The sequence below is a fragment of the Euprymna scolopes genome, chromosome 34, assembly GCF_053919585.1.
Source record: "Euprymna scolopes isolate OS-2025 chromosome 34, ASM5391958v1, whole genome shotgun sequence".
NCBI classification, from domain to species: Eukaryota; Metazoa; Mollusca; class Cephalopoda; order Sepiida; family Sepiolidae; genus Euprymna; species Euprymna scolopes.
In genome coordinates, this window is record NC_136515.1 from 3,452,737 (window position 1) to 3,465,681 (window position 12,945).

At 30.2% G+C, this 12,945-nt stretch overlaps 1 protein-coding gene across 1 annotated transcript in view; it reads left to right on the forward strand.

Moving 5' to 3' along the window:
* Positions 1–12,945, forward strand: part of LOC145259087 (transmembrane protein 184C-like) — a 56,467-nt gene that overhangs the window by 15,986 nt on the left and 27,536 nt on the right. The window contains exons 3-4 of the mRNA XM_080116729.1: positions 1,608–1,810; positions 7,169–7,243. Of these exons, the coding sequence (XP_079972855.1) occupies positions 1,608–1,810; positions 7,169–7,243 (278 nt within the window). The remainder of the gene's footprint in view (positions 1–1,607; positions 1,811–7,168; positions 7,244–12,945) is intronic.

Below are 12,945 nucleotides of genomic sequence, written 5' to 3' on the forward strand. Positions count from 1 at the left end.
AGGGTAGCTATTGGTGCAGAAGTTCTTCCTTGCCCGTTTCCCTAACTCTGAGGACAATATCTTGCAATGTGGCCAAACTTTCCACAGTTGTACTTACTCTAGGGAGCTCCTTACAATCTTTTATAAAAAGCGGTCCTCTACATCTGAAATACTGAATGCTAGTTGATTTCATGTTTCTGTGTATTGCTTTGTGTACTCGTTGCCACTGTTCCAGTCTCTCGAATTCTTTTGCTGACTAAAAGCCGTGAAGTTGGTATTAGTTTTGTAACGCCCATTTTTTACGTGGCATAATTGTTGTAGTGCCACAGATACATCATGTGAAAATCCCGTACTGAAAGCAAGTTTGGCTGTATGATCAAGCCCTATCACTAGGTATCCTGCTAGTCCAACCAATCTTCAATGAATGCCGTTATTAATCTCATTTCTATCTGTTCTGCATTTAATCTTCTTTGCTCATCTCAAGGTAGAGAGCCAGCACATCTCCATGGCTGGTGCTACCAGATCAGGCTGTCTGAAGGTATTGGCTTCCTGAGATGAAATGCACCTAACATTGATGCTTTTTCGTTTTTTTGCAAAAATTAATTATGTTCTGCAAAACAAAAAACAAAAACAAGCTTCTGGGTTTGACCTTTACTCCTGATCTGAAATGGAACACGTACATCAAGTCTGTTACCAAGGTCGCTGGAAAGATGGTGGGATCCTTCTACCGCTCCAGAAGATATCTCACTACTGATGCAATTCTCTATCTATATAAAAGCCAAGTACGTCCAAGGATGGAATACTGTTGCCATATCTGGGCAGGAGCTGCTAAAAACAGCCTATCCTGCCTTGATAGAGTACAAAATAGACTTCGTGGCTTAGTGGGGGGTGCCCTTTTCTCTACCCTGCAACCTCTCTCCCACAGAAGAGACGTTGCGAGCCTATCCTTGTTTTATCGTTATTTCCATGGCAGGTGCTCGTCTGAACTCCAATCTCTGGTCCCCCCTCGCTAATCTTTCATGAAAAACACCCGTTTAGCTGAATCCACTGTGAAAAATTTCCCCCACTCTATATCTGTGCCTAAATCAAAACGTGGATTCCATGAGCAAAGCTTCTTTCTTAGAACTGCACGCCTGTGGAACTCTGTTCTGTCTGCCTGCTTCCCACCGGACTACAACTTGGATGTGTTCAAGTCCAACGTTAACAAATTCCTAATGAACCGCCCCCTTAAGTAAACACGTCATCAAATCTCCACACTAACGTAATGTACTTGCAATAACCCTTATCCCTGAGTGGCTTTCAGGCCTTGATAAGTGGTGATCACTGTGTAAAAAAAAATATAAAGAAAAAAGGCGGCCATTTTTTTTTTGTTTTTCTTCATTCTATTTGTCTACATGGAACTCTACAGACTGCGCACAAGTTTGTATTAATTTTTTAAGTCTTTTATTACAAAAGAGCAACTTATTTTGCTTTTGGTAGCATTTTAGACCACAGGAAATAAAGTATTGGTTTAGGATAGTTATGAAATAAAATAAAGTTTTGATATGTGATAGCTAATTTTAGAAATTAAAAAAAAAATTGTGATTTTAAAATTGTTTTATATTTTCTTTTCTTTTTTTCTTTTGTAGTGGTTTGCATTGCGATTTCCTCCTGCGGCAATCTACTTGGACACGTTGCGAGAATGCTACGAAGCGTATGTGATCTATAACTTCATGAGCTACCTGCTGAGTTACCTGTGCAGAGAATACAATTTGGAAGAAGTACTCAGTTTAAAGGATCAAGTCAATCACTTCTTTCCATTTTGTCTGCTGCCTGCATGGCCAATGGGAAAGTATGGTTCCTTTTTGTATAGAATTTTTCCGTATTATCTATCTGTGCCTAAAACTAAACATAAGTTTCATGAGCAAAGTTTCTTTTAATATAACTGTCTGTGGAATACGATACTGTGGGGCTGCTTTCCAGCTGACTCTGACATAGCTGCTTTTGAGTCTAACATAAACAAGTTCCTGTTGAGCTGTCCTCTTAAATAAACAAATACAACTAACTTTCACCGTTACTGATTACATAACCTTACCGAAAACGCTTTTACGATGTTCGCATTTTTATCACTTTATTTGCTTAAAACTCTTAAAATATATAATGTACATTATTATTTATTAATTCATTAGAAACAAAATGGTGGTATTTTGAGGACTTAAAGTGCGTTGGTTTTTAAAATATGATTATTTTGGCAGTGAAATCTTTTATCGTCCGTGTGTATTGCTAGAATGAAGATTAACGAAGGTTTCACTCTCCCATATTTTTATTGTCATTGAAATTGATAAAATCCACCATTTTTCAATCAAATCGATTAATTGCTTTAGTTGGAGACCCACCGGGGTGCACTGGGAGGAAGTCTCACATGCCTCTCCAGTGATTTTAGTCTATAATCTATTGTAGTCTGCATTGCACTGTAAGGAATCTATTAATGATTTTCTGGCTTAAATTTTTATTTATTTATTTATTTTTTTTTTAATTTTTTTTTTTTTTTTTTTTTTATTTATTTATTTATTTTTTTTTTTTTTAATTTTTTTATTACATTTTCACCCCAAACAAGGCACATTGCCACTTTAAGTCTAGCAGCTCTGTGGAAGAAACTAATGAAGTAGAAGGCTCTCTTGCATCTAGGGATCATCACTGTGAAAGGGTGGGACTTAGTTGCTTGTCGGGTTTGTCGGGGGAGGGGGTATTTACGTTGAGAGGGGGGGTACAAGTGCTTGCAGTTTGTCAGAGCATTCACCGTTAAAGTACTTGTAGAACAGAGGGATGCTACATTTCGTCGATGGGACAGAGGCTGAAGCTTAGATGACAATTCAGGACCTATTAGGTTGGCGACTCTCTTTTGAACCTTGTCTAGGAGTGAGAAACTAGTAGCAGATGCACCAGCCCAAATATGACAACAATACTCCATACATGGGCGAATGGTGGCCTTATAGAGTTACAGGATACTTTCAGGCATTAGTAGCTTTCTAGCACAGTAGAGAGAACCTACCTTTTTTGCAACGGTCTTGGCAATGCCCTCAATTAAAGTTGAAGTTTAAAAGGGAAAATCAAGTATCATGGTTCAATTATGCTCTCTCTTTCCCACAGAAGAGACATTGCGAGCCTGTCTCTGTTTTATTATTTCCATCGCAAGTGCTCGTCTGAGCTCCAATCTCTGATCACCCCTCGCCAATCTTTCACGAAAAACACCCGTCTAGCTGAAACCACTGTCAATAATTTTCCACATTCTTTATCTGTGCCTAAATCAAAACGTAGATTCTATAAACAAAGCTTCTTTCTTAGAACTGCACGCCTGTGGAACTCTGTTCCGTTTGCCTGCTTCCGAGCTGACTACAACTTGGTTGTCTTCAAGTCCAACATAAACAAATTCTTGATGAGCCGTCCCCTTAAGTAATCCAATTTACCAAATTTCCATTACTAACGATTACTACGATATTGTCCAATTGATTACTATACACTTAATAACCCTTATCCTCGAGTGGCCTCTGGGCCTTGATAAGCAGTGACTCCTATGTAAAAAAAAAAAACAAATTCAGTTTAAAGGTTACCCTGTCATATCAAAGAACCAACTATTGATTTTATGTCAGGCCTTTCTGCTTGTGCATTAATAAAACTTTTCAAATACACTTTTTTTTTTTTTTTTTTACACGGTGATCACCACTTATCAAGGCCCGGAAGCCACTCAGGGATAAGGGTTATTGCAAGTACAGTACGTTAGTGTGGAGATTTGATGAAGTGTTTACTTAAGGGGGCGGTTCATTAGGAATTTGTTAACGTTGGACTTGAAGACATCCAAGTTGTAGTCAGGTGGGAAGCAGGCAGACGGAACAGAGTTCCACAGGCATTAATCTGTATAAGGCGTTAACTTTAGTCAAAATCGCCTGTTCGTGACTGAAGAAATCCTCCACGACTGAGGAAATTGTTTTAATCAATATAGTTTATGAAGAAACACCGCAAATGAAAGTATACCAGGAAGGTAGTAGTTTTAGGAGGAAAAATATCTGTTCTTTGTTGTTTGCGTGAGCTTCTTTGGTAAAGGATTGAGTATTGCAGTTTGAACTTGGTATTCCCAGCAATACAGTTTTAACATTTTTTGGACGGAGGTAGACCACAAGTGATAATTACAGTTTGAACTTGGTATTCCCAGCGATACAGTTTTAACATTTTTTGGACGGAGGTAGACCACAAGTGATAATTACAGTTTGAACTTGGTATTCCCAGTGATACAGTTTTAACATTTTTTGGACGGAGGTAGACCACAAGTGATAATTACAGTTTGAACTTGGTATTCCCAGAGATACAGTTTTAACATTTTTTGGACGGAGGTAGACCACCAGTGATAATTACAGTTTGAACTTGGTATTCCCAGCGATACAGTTTTAACATTTTTTGGACGGAGGTAGACCACAAGTGATAATTACAGTTTGAACTTGGTATTCCCAGCGATACAGTTTTAACATTTTTTGGACGGAGGTAGACCACAAGTGATAATTACAGTTTGAACTTGGTATTCCCAGCGATACAGTTTTAACATTTTTTGGACGGAGGTAGACCACAAGTGATAATTACAGTTTGAACTTGGTATTCCCAGCGATACAGTTTTAACATTTTTTGGACGGAGGTAGACCACAAGTGATAATTACAGTTTGAACTTGGTATTCCCAGCGATACAGTTTTAACATTTTTTGGACGGAGGTAGACCACAAGTGATAATTACAGGCTGTGACTTGCGGAAACACTGTCTACACTGTGTTTTTTGGCGCTTCAGCACTTTTATATGGGCTTTTCTGTCTACATGTGCGAAGAGACAGAAATATAGACCTTTGGATTTGTGTGCAAAAAAGAATCCATTACAGCTACATCACTACGCGCTAACAGAATTGCGTGGGCGACCAATGACAAAATCAGATTGTTCCTGAAATTAATAAATTCCGGCTGAATACATTAATTAAGTTTTTTTTTCAGAACTTATGAATACAAAATGGAAAAAAAAGGGCAAATTCGCAAAATTTTCTTATTTCAATTCAAGCTAGGCCGAAAAACTGCTTAAACAGCCTGTGGTATCAACGAAGCATTTTGCCCAGGAACCACTACTGAATGCACAATACAATAGTGGTTTAAGAAATTTAGTGGCAGCGACGAGCGTCTTGAGTGTAGTGGTTGGCCATCGAATATTGACAATGAATTAAGAGTCTTATTCTTTTTTTTTTTTACATTTTCACCCCAAACAAGGCACATTGCCATTTTGGTGTTGGGGGCTACTATCAGGGGAAACATCTACTGGGGTACTATGTAGGGATTTGGGCAGAGAGATGTTGGTTCACGTTGCACTTGAACTTATGCATGTCAGTACAGTTGGGGAAGCAGTGACCTGGAATGGAATTCCAAAGTCTAGCAGTTCTGGGGAAGAAACTACTGGAGTAGAAAGATCTTTTACATCTAGGGATCTCTACAGTGTGGGGGTGGGATTTTGCAGCTTGTCGATTATCGATTATCGGTAGTTATTGAAGACATTCCAATACAAAACCTATCTAAGAACACTGCCAGATGCATTAAGTACATTTGTGTGAAAATTTAAAAAAAAAATCAGCCCAGCTGAATAAAAAGGAAACTTAACCCTGTTTAAATACAAAAAAAAAAAACGATGTTAAACTTACAAAAAATAAAACAAAAAAACAGCGATTTTAAAAATGGAAAAAAAAAATCTATGGCAGGTAGGCTCAAACCCGGAGCCTTGCGGCCAATAGGCTGACGACATACACCTGTGCTACGGCGACGGAAGCAATGTAAGACGTTAAATTTAGTGCAGTTAAATATTTCTGCGAGACAGTTTTTCAGTGCGTGTTTAATGAGGCCAAATCCGCAATTAATTTTACTGCGGGATAGTTCTTTTGAGTTTTTTTTTTTTAAGTTTTTTTTATTTTTTATTTATTTATTTTTTTTTTACCAAATCTTGTTTGGTTTTGTTTCTCCAACGTGTTGGGGAAAACCAGCTCTCCGTTTATTAGGGGAGTGTCCAAATGAAAGCAATTGTCTGATATGACGGTGAAAACCGACATGGGCCAAGCATCCATCGCTTTCTGGGCGTTGCTCCTCACATCAGTTTCGCAATTCCTACACGCTATATAAGAAGTCCTAAGAGATAGGTAGGCAAAATTTTTTAAACAAATATATATACGCATACGTATATATATATATATATACTAGCATTTCAGCCCGGCATTGCCCAGGTGTTTGGAGGTGTATGTTGAGCAAAAAAAAAAAAAAACGATCAATTTTTTTAACTTTGACCCCCTATTATGACCCCGTAACATTTATTGTTTTGGGCTCAAATAAAGTTATTAAGTTAGATCCATGTCCAAGGAACCTATATCTAAAATTTCAAGTGTTTAGACCCAAAATTGTCGGAGGAGTTTGGCAGAGTTCTCAAAGGTCAAATCGTTGAACTTTGAACTCTTAACAGCCAAATTTCTGCCCAAAAACCGATCACAAAGATTTTCCCAAATCTCAGTACCCTGTATATCAAATTTCGAGTGTAGATTTTAAATTGACAGTTATTGCATAGGGAAATCTATACACACAGACAGATATACAGACACGTTCACTTTTATAGATATATAGACATAGGAAGAAACTTGTGTTTACTATAAACTTTTTACGCAAATATTACGCAAGTATAAATCATGTAGAATATCTGCATGAATATAATTACACGAAATAGTTAACTAAAGATGATCATCTCATAAGAAAACCGAAATAAAACTAATAGGGAATTAACTAAAATGAATGTTTAAAAGAATATGCAAATTAGCTAGATTTTTTGCAGATGAATGCAATTTCACGGCCATATATAACAAAGTTGTATTTTCTTTTTAAATAAATAGAAAAAAGGGTTTTTAATATGAATATCAATACACACACAAAAACACACAAATTATATGAGTATAGATTGTATTTTTTTTTTTTCTTTTTGTTAGTTATTTTGGAAAAAAGAGGATGAAACCTCATTTCTATTTCAGGTGTTTTTTGTTGTTTTACTTGCGAGTCCACACACACACTTTATATGATAGTAGAGATTTTTGTTAAATATAGCATTAAAAAATACATATACATACATATATTATATACACGTACATTCTTTTTGCAGTAAGTTCATCCAGAACTGTAAACACGGAGTTCTTCAATATACAATCATACGACCAGCTACAACGGCTGTGGCTTTGTAAGTATCATCTTTTGTTTTTTTTTGTTTTTCTTGGCATAATCATTGACACCTATTTTTCTCCTAAAGAAATCTAAACTAACAGTAGACCCAGCTTTCATCGCCTAACCCTAACCCTAACCCGAGCGTCAAGAACTGCGAGATTTGAATTGATCAGCTCAACCATCTCCTTGTTGTCATGACAACGTGTTTCTTTCTGATCGTCTCTGAGCACTCCTGGGACAAACTTTGCGCAAATCTTCCGCATCTTCAGTTTCTCGTGAATAATTGTGTACAGTTCCCACATTGACATCAAACTGTGCACTTATTGTCTCTATAGACACACGACGGTCAGTTTTGCTCGCAAAGCTTTCTACTCTAATAGTTTTTTCTCTCGAACAGCTTTCCATGGCAGGTGCTCGTCTGAACTCCAATCTCTGGTCCCCCCTCGCCAATCTTTCACGAAAAACACCCGTCTAGCTGAATCCACTGTGAAAAATTTCCCCCACTCTATATCTGTGCCTAAATCAAAACGCGGATTCCATGAACAAAGCTTCTTTCTTAGAACTGCACGCCTGTGGAACTCTGTTCCGTCTGCCTGCTTCCCTCCGGACTACAACTTGGATGTCTTCAAGTCCAATGTTAACAAATTCCTAATGAACCGCCCCCTTAAGTAAACACTTCATCAAATCTCCACACTAACGTAATGTACTTGCAATAACCCTTATCCCTGAGTGGCTTCCGGGCCTTGATAAGTGGCGATCACTGTGTAAAAAAAAAAAAAAAAAAAACAGCTAGATTTTGGAATTCCCTTCCTGCTACCTGCTTCCCTTGCTGTATGTAGAAGTCTAAATGTAACGTAAACTAACATCTTACTAATCTTTCTCAGGAATGGTCCCAAACGTTCAAGTGGCAATATGCCTTGTTAGAGGGCGAACGTGAATAAAAGAAAACTGGCACACTGCAACTTCGTAGCTTGTACGTTCTTGGATACTGTCATGTTTACCATTTTTGAGATATTTAAAGCAAGGCCTTTACTTTCACTTGCTTTCACCACAGTATCCAGCATGTGTCGAAGGGTCTCTCCAGATTGTGCTGTTTTGAATAAAACCTTTAAAACCAACCAACAAGTACCCACATGTTTTTTATCATTATTGACTTAAAACAGTGATGACGACAGTTGTGACAGCTGAAAGATGCAAACCTTTTTGGGTGACAACAAAATATGGTTGTATAATGGCTTGTATACCCAAGTTTATGGCATATTCTACACTGTCCTGATATTTTTTTTTTATTATTTTCTCCCTTTATTAGTTGTACGGACATCATCCTATTTCAGTTTCTCTACGAAAGAGATGGCTTCGACTTGCTGGATTCTCTTGGAGAAGTAATTGGAAACTTGTAATTGACACCATTGTATGGAATCCTCACTTGAAACCACACCAAAGACCATAACCGTGGCCAGAAACTTTGTTTTCATCACTCTGAACATGTCCCTGTCGTTCGTGTCAATCAAGCGATGCATTTTGAGAGTGCTGTCAATGGTCCTGCTATCATAATTTGGATTCGTAGAGAGCATGAGTTGTACAGTGGCTCATCGTCGGCTCACTGTATAACTCGTGCTCCTATTGTGACGTCCCTGTCGGTGGGGCATTAGAATATGCCGACTGCCCCCCTGCAGAGGGTAAAAGTCCCTCAATAGGGGTCCTGGATATGACCTTAAACTATATCCAGTGGTGAGGCCCCAGCTTGTGGGCTTTGGGGAGTGTGGAGCCACCCTTTAATTACCATTGCTCCCAGGTCTACTCTGACCCGGAGTGGTAGTACCCGTTAGGGTCCCAACTATGGGTTAAATAGAAACCGACGTGAAAACAATAAATATACTCTATTTAAAAAAATTTTCTTCAAAATCTTTGGATTCGGCATTAAATAACCCGGAAAGGGTTGATATGCCGTAAAACAAAAACAACCAACCTATTGTGACCTTACATGCACGGCCTCGACAGATCGCCGATTCCCAACGTCGTGTATTAGGGGATTTTTTTTCATTTGACTATTCCTCTTATGGCCGGATCATTTTCTCGCTGGCGACTATCGATGGGAACACGCATGGTTTCACAAAAGTATAAATATAATAAAATAATTAAATAATAATAAATATAATTAAATATTAAAAAATATAATAAAATAATTAAATATTAATAAATATAATTAAATAATAAAAAATATAATAAAATAATTAAATATTGATAAATATAATTAAATAATAAAAAATATAATAAAATAATTAAATATAATCAAATATTAAATATTAATAAATATAATTAAATATTAATAAATATATTAAAATAATTAAATATTAATAAATATAATTAAATATTAAATATTAATAAATATAATTAAATATTAATAAATATATTAAAATAATTAAATATTAATAAATATAATTAAATATTAAATATTAATAAATATAATTAAATATTAATAAATATATTAAAATAATTAAATATTAATAAATATAATAAAATAATTAAATAATAATAAATATAATTAAATATTAAAAAATATAATAAAATAATTAAATATTTATAAATATAATTAAATAATAAAAAATATAATAAAATAATTAAATATTAAAAAATATAATAAATAATTAAATATTAATAAATATAATTAAATAATAATAAATATAAAATAATTAAAAAATAATAAATATAAAATAATTAAAAAATAATAAATATAATAAAATAATTAAAAAATAATAAATATAATAAAATAATTAAATAATAATAAATATAATAAAATAATTAAATAATAATAAATATAATGAAATAATTAAATAATAATAAATATAATGAAATAATTAAATAATAATAAATATAATGAAATAATTAAATAATAATAAATATAATGAAATATTTAAATAATAATAAATATAATGAAATAATTAAATAATAATAAATATAATGAAATAATTAAATAATAATATAATAAAATAATTAAATAATAATAAAATAATGAAATGATAATAAATATAATAAAATAATTAAATAATAATAAATATAATGAAATAATTAAATAATAATAAATATAATGAAATAATTAATAATAAATATAATGAAATAATTAAATATTAATAAATATAATAAAATAATTAAATATTAATAAATATAATTAAATATTAATAAATATAAAATAATTAAATAATAATAAATATAAAATAATTAAATAATAATAAATATAATTAAATAATAATAAATATAATATAATTAAATAATAATAAATATAAAATAATAAAACAACAATAAGTATAAGTAAATAATAATAAAATAATAAGTATAATAGAATAATTAAATAATAATAAAATAATAAATATAATAAATATAATAAAATAATTAAATATTAATAAATATAATTAAATAATAATAAATATAAAATAATTAAATCATAAAATATTAATAAATATAATTAGATAATAATAAATATAAAATAATTAAATAATAATTAATATAAAATAATTAAATAATAATTAATATAAAATAATTAAATAATAATAAATATAAAATAATTAAATAATAATAAATATAATAAAATAATTAAATATTATTAAATATAATAAAATAATTAAATAATAATAAATATAATTGAATAATTAAATAATAATAAATATAATTGAATAATTAAATAATAATAAATATAATAAAATAATTAAATAATAATAATAAATATAATAGAATAATTAAATAATAATAAATATAATAAAATAATTAAATAATAATAAATATAATTAAATAATTAAACATTTATAAATATAATTAGATAATAATAAATATAAAATAATTAAATAATAATAAATATAAAATAATTAAATAATAATAAATATAAAATAATTAAAAAATAATAAATATAAAATAATTAAAAAATAATAAATATAAAATAATTAAATAATAATAAATATAAAATAATTTAAAAATAATAAATATAAAATAATTAAATAATAATAAATATAAAATAATTAAATAATAATAAATATAAAATAATTAAAAAATAATAAATATAAAATAATTAAATAATAATAAATATAAAATAATTAAAAAAGAATAAATATAAAATAATTAAATAATAATAAATATAAAATAATTAAAAAATAATAAATATAAAATAATTAAATAATAATAAATATAAAATAATTAAAAAATAATAAATATAAAATAATTAAATAATAATAAATATAAAATAATTAAAAAATAATAAATATAAAATAATTAAATAATAATAAATATAAAATAATTAAATAATAATAAATATAAAATAATTAAATAATAATAAATATAAAATAATTAAAAAATAATAAATATAAAATAATTAAATAATAATAAATATACAATAATTAAATAATAATAAATATAAAATAATTAAATAATAATAAATATAAAATAATTAAATAATAATAAATATAAAATAATTAAATAATAATAAATATAAAATAATGAAATAATAATAAATATAAAATAATGAAATAATAATAAATATAATAAAATAATTAAATAATAATAATAAATATAATAAAATAATTAAATAATAATAATAATTATAATAAAATAATTAAATAATAATAATAATTATAATAAAATAATTAAATAATAATAATAAATATAATAGAATAATTAAATAATAATAATAAATGTAATAGAATAATTAAACAATAATAATAAATGTAATAGAATAATTAAATAATAATAAATATAATTAAATAATAATAAAATAATGAAATAATAATAAATATGATGAAATAATGATAAATATAATAAAATAATTTAATAATAAATATAATGAAATTATTTAATAATTATAAATATAATGAAATTATTTAATAATAATAAATATAATGAAATAATTTAATAATAATAATAATTATAATGAAATAATAATAAATATAATAAAATAATAAATATAGTATAATAATTAAATAATAATAAATTGTGGAACAAAGAAAGGAAAAATACACCCACCAATGTTCACATATAATTAATGGTTGGATTTGTGTGTGTGTCTGTCTTTATTTCTATGTTACGTCCTTCTGGCAGTCGCAATTCGTCTCTATTTCTGATTCACAGAGTACTCTAAAAACTGTCCAACTCCCATCCGACAAGAAGGGCATCTAGTTGTCAACTAACTGTCTCCTCTGCTTTGTATCTGAGGTCCCCACCCCCCGCCCTGGCTACCGGGCGCTGCCTTTTCCTGTTTTATCTGTGGGTTTCTATTGTCATTGTCAACTTTAAAAGCTTGATCTAAAAAATACCTACAGATTCATTGTTTGCTACTTCCTATTGATTGTAGGATATTTCCTATTTCTTTGTCTATTGCCATCCCCCCTCTCAGCACTTAGTGACTCAAGTCCACCTCAGGTCCACTTTATAGTATCACACTCTCGCTCTTGTGATTTGTGCACAACTGGCCAACTAGTAGATGGTCAGCACCAAAAAAAAAAAAACGAAAACCGGTTTTCATCAAACGGAAATGAAATCATGTCTTTTCTATAGCGACAATTTTATCGTTCAACCTCATACATCATCTCCCCTGATCAGGATATACATGTGTTGCTGGGAATAACCTATGAATTTAATATTCCTTTGAAACTTTCTCCTACAGTGGAAGCCAACTCAGCTTGTCCTAACCTGACTACCACACTAGGTAAAATATCGATTGTAGAACCTCATCAG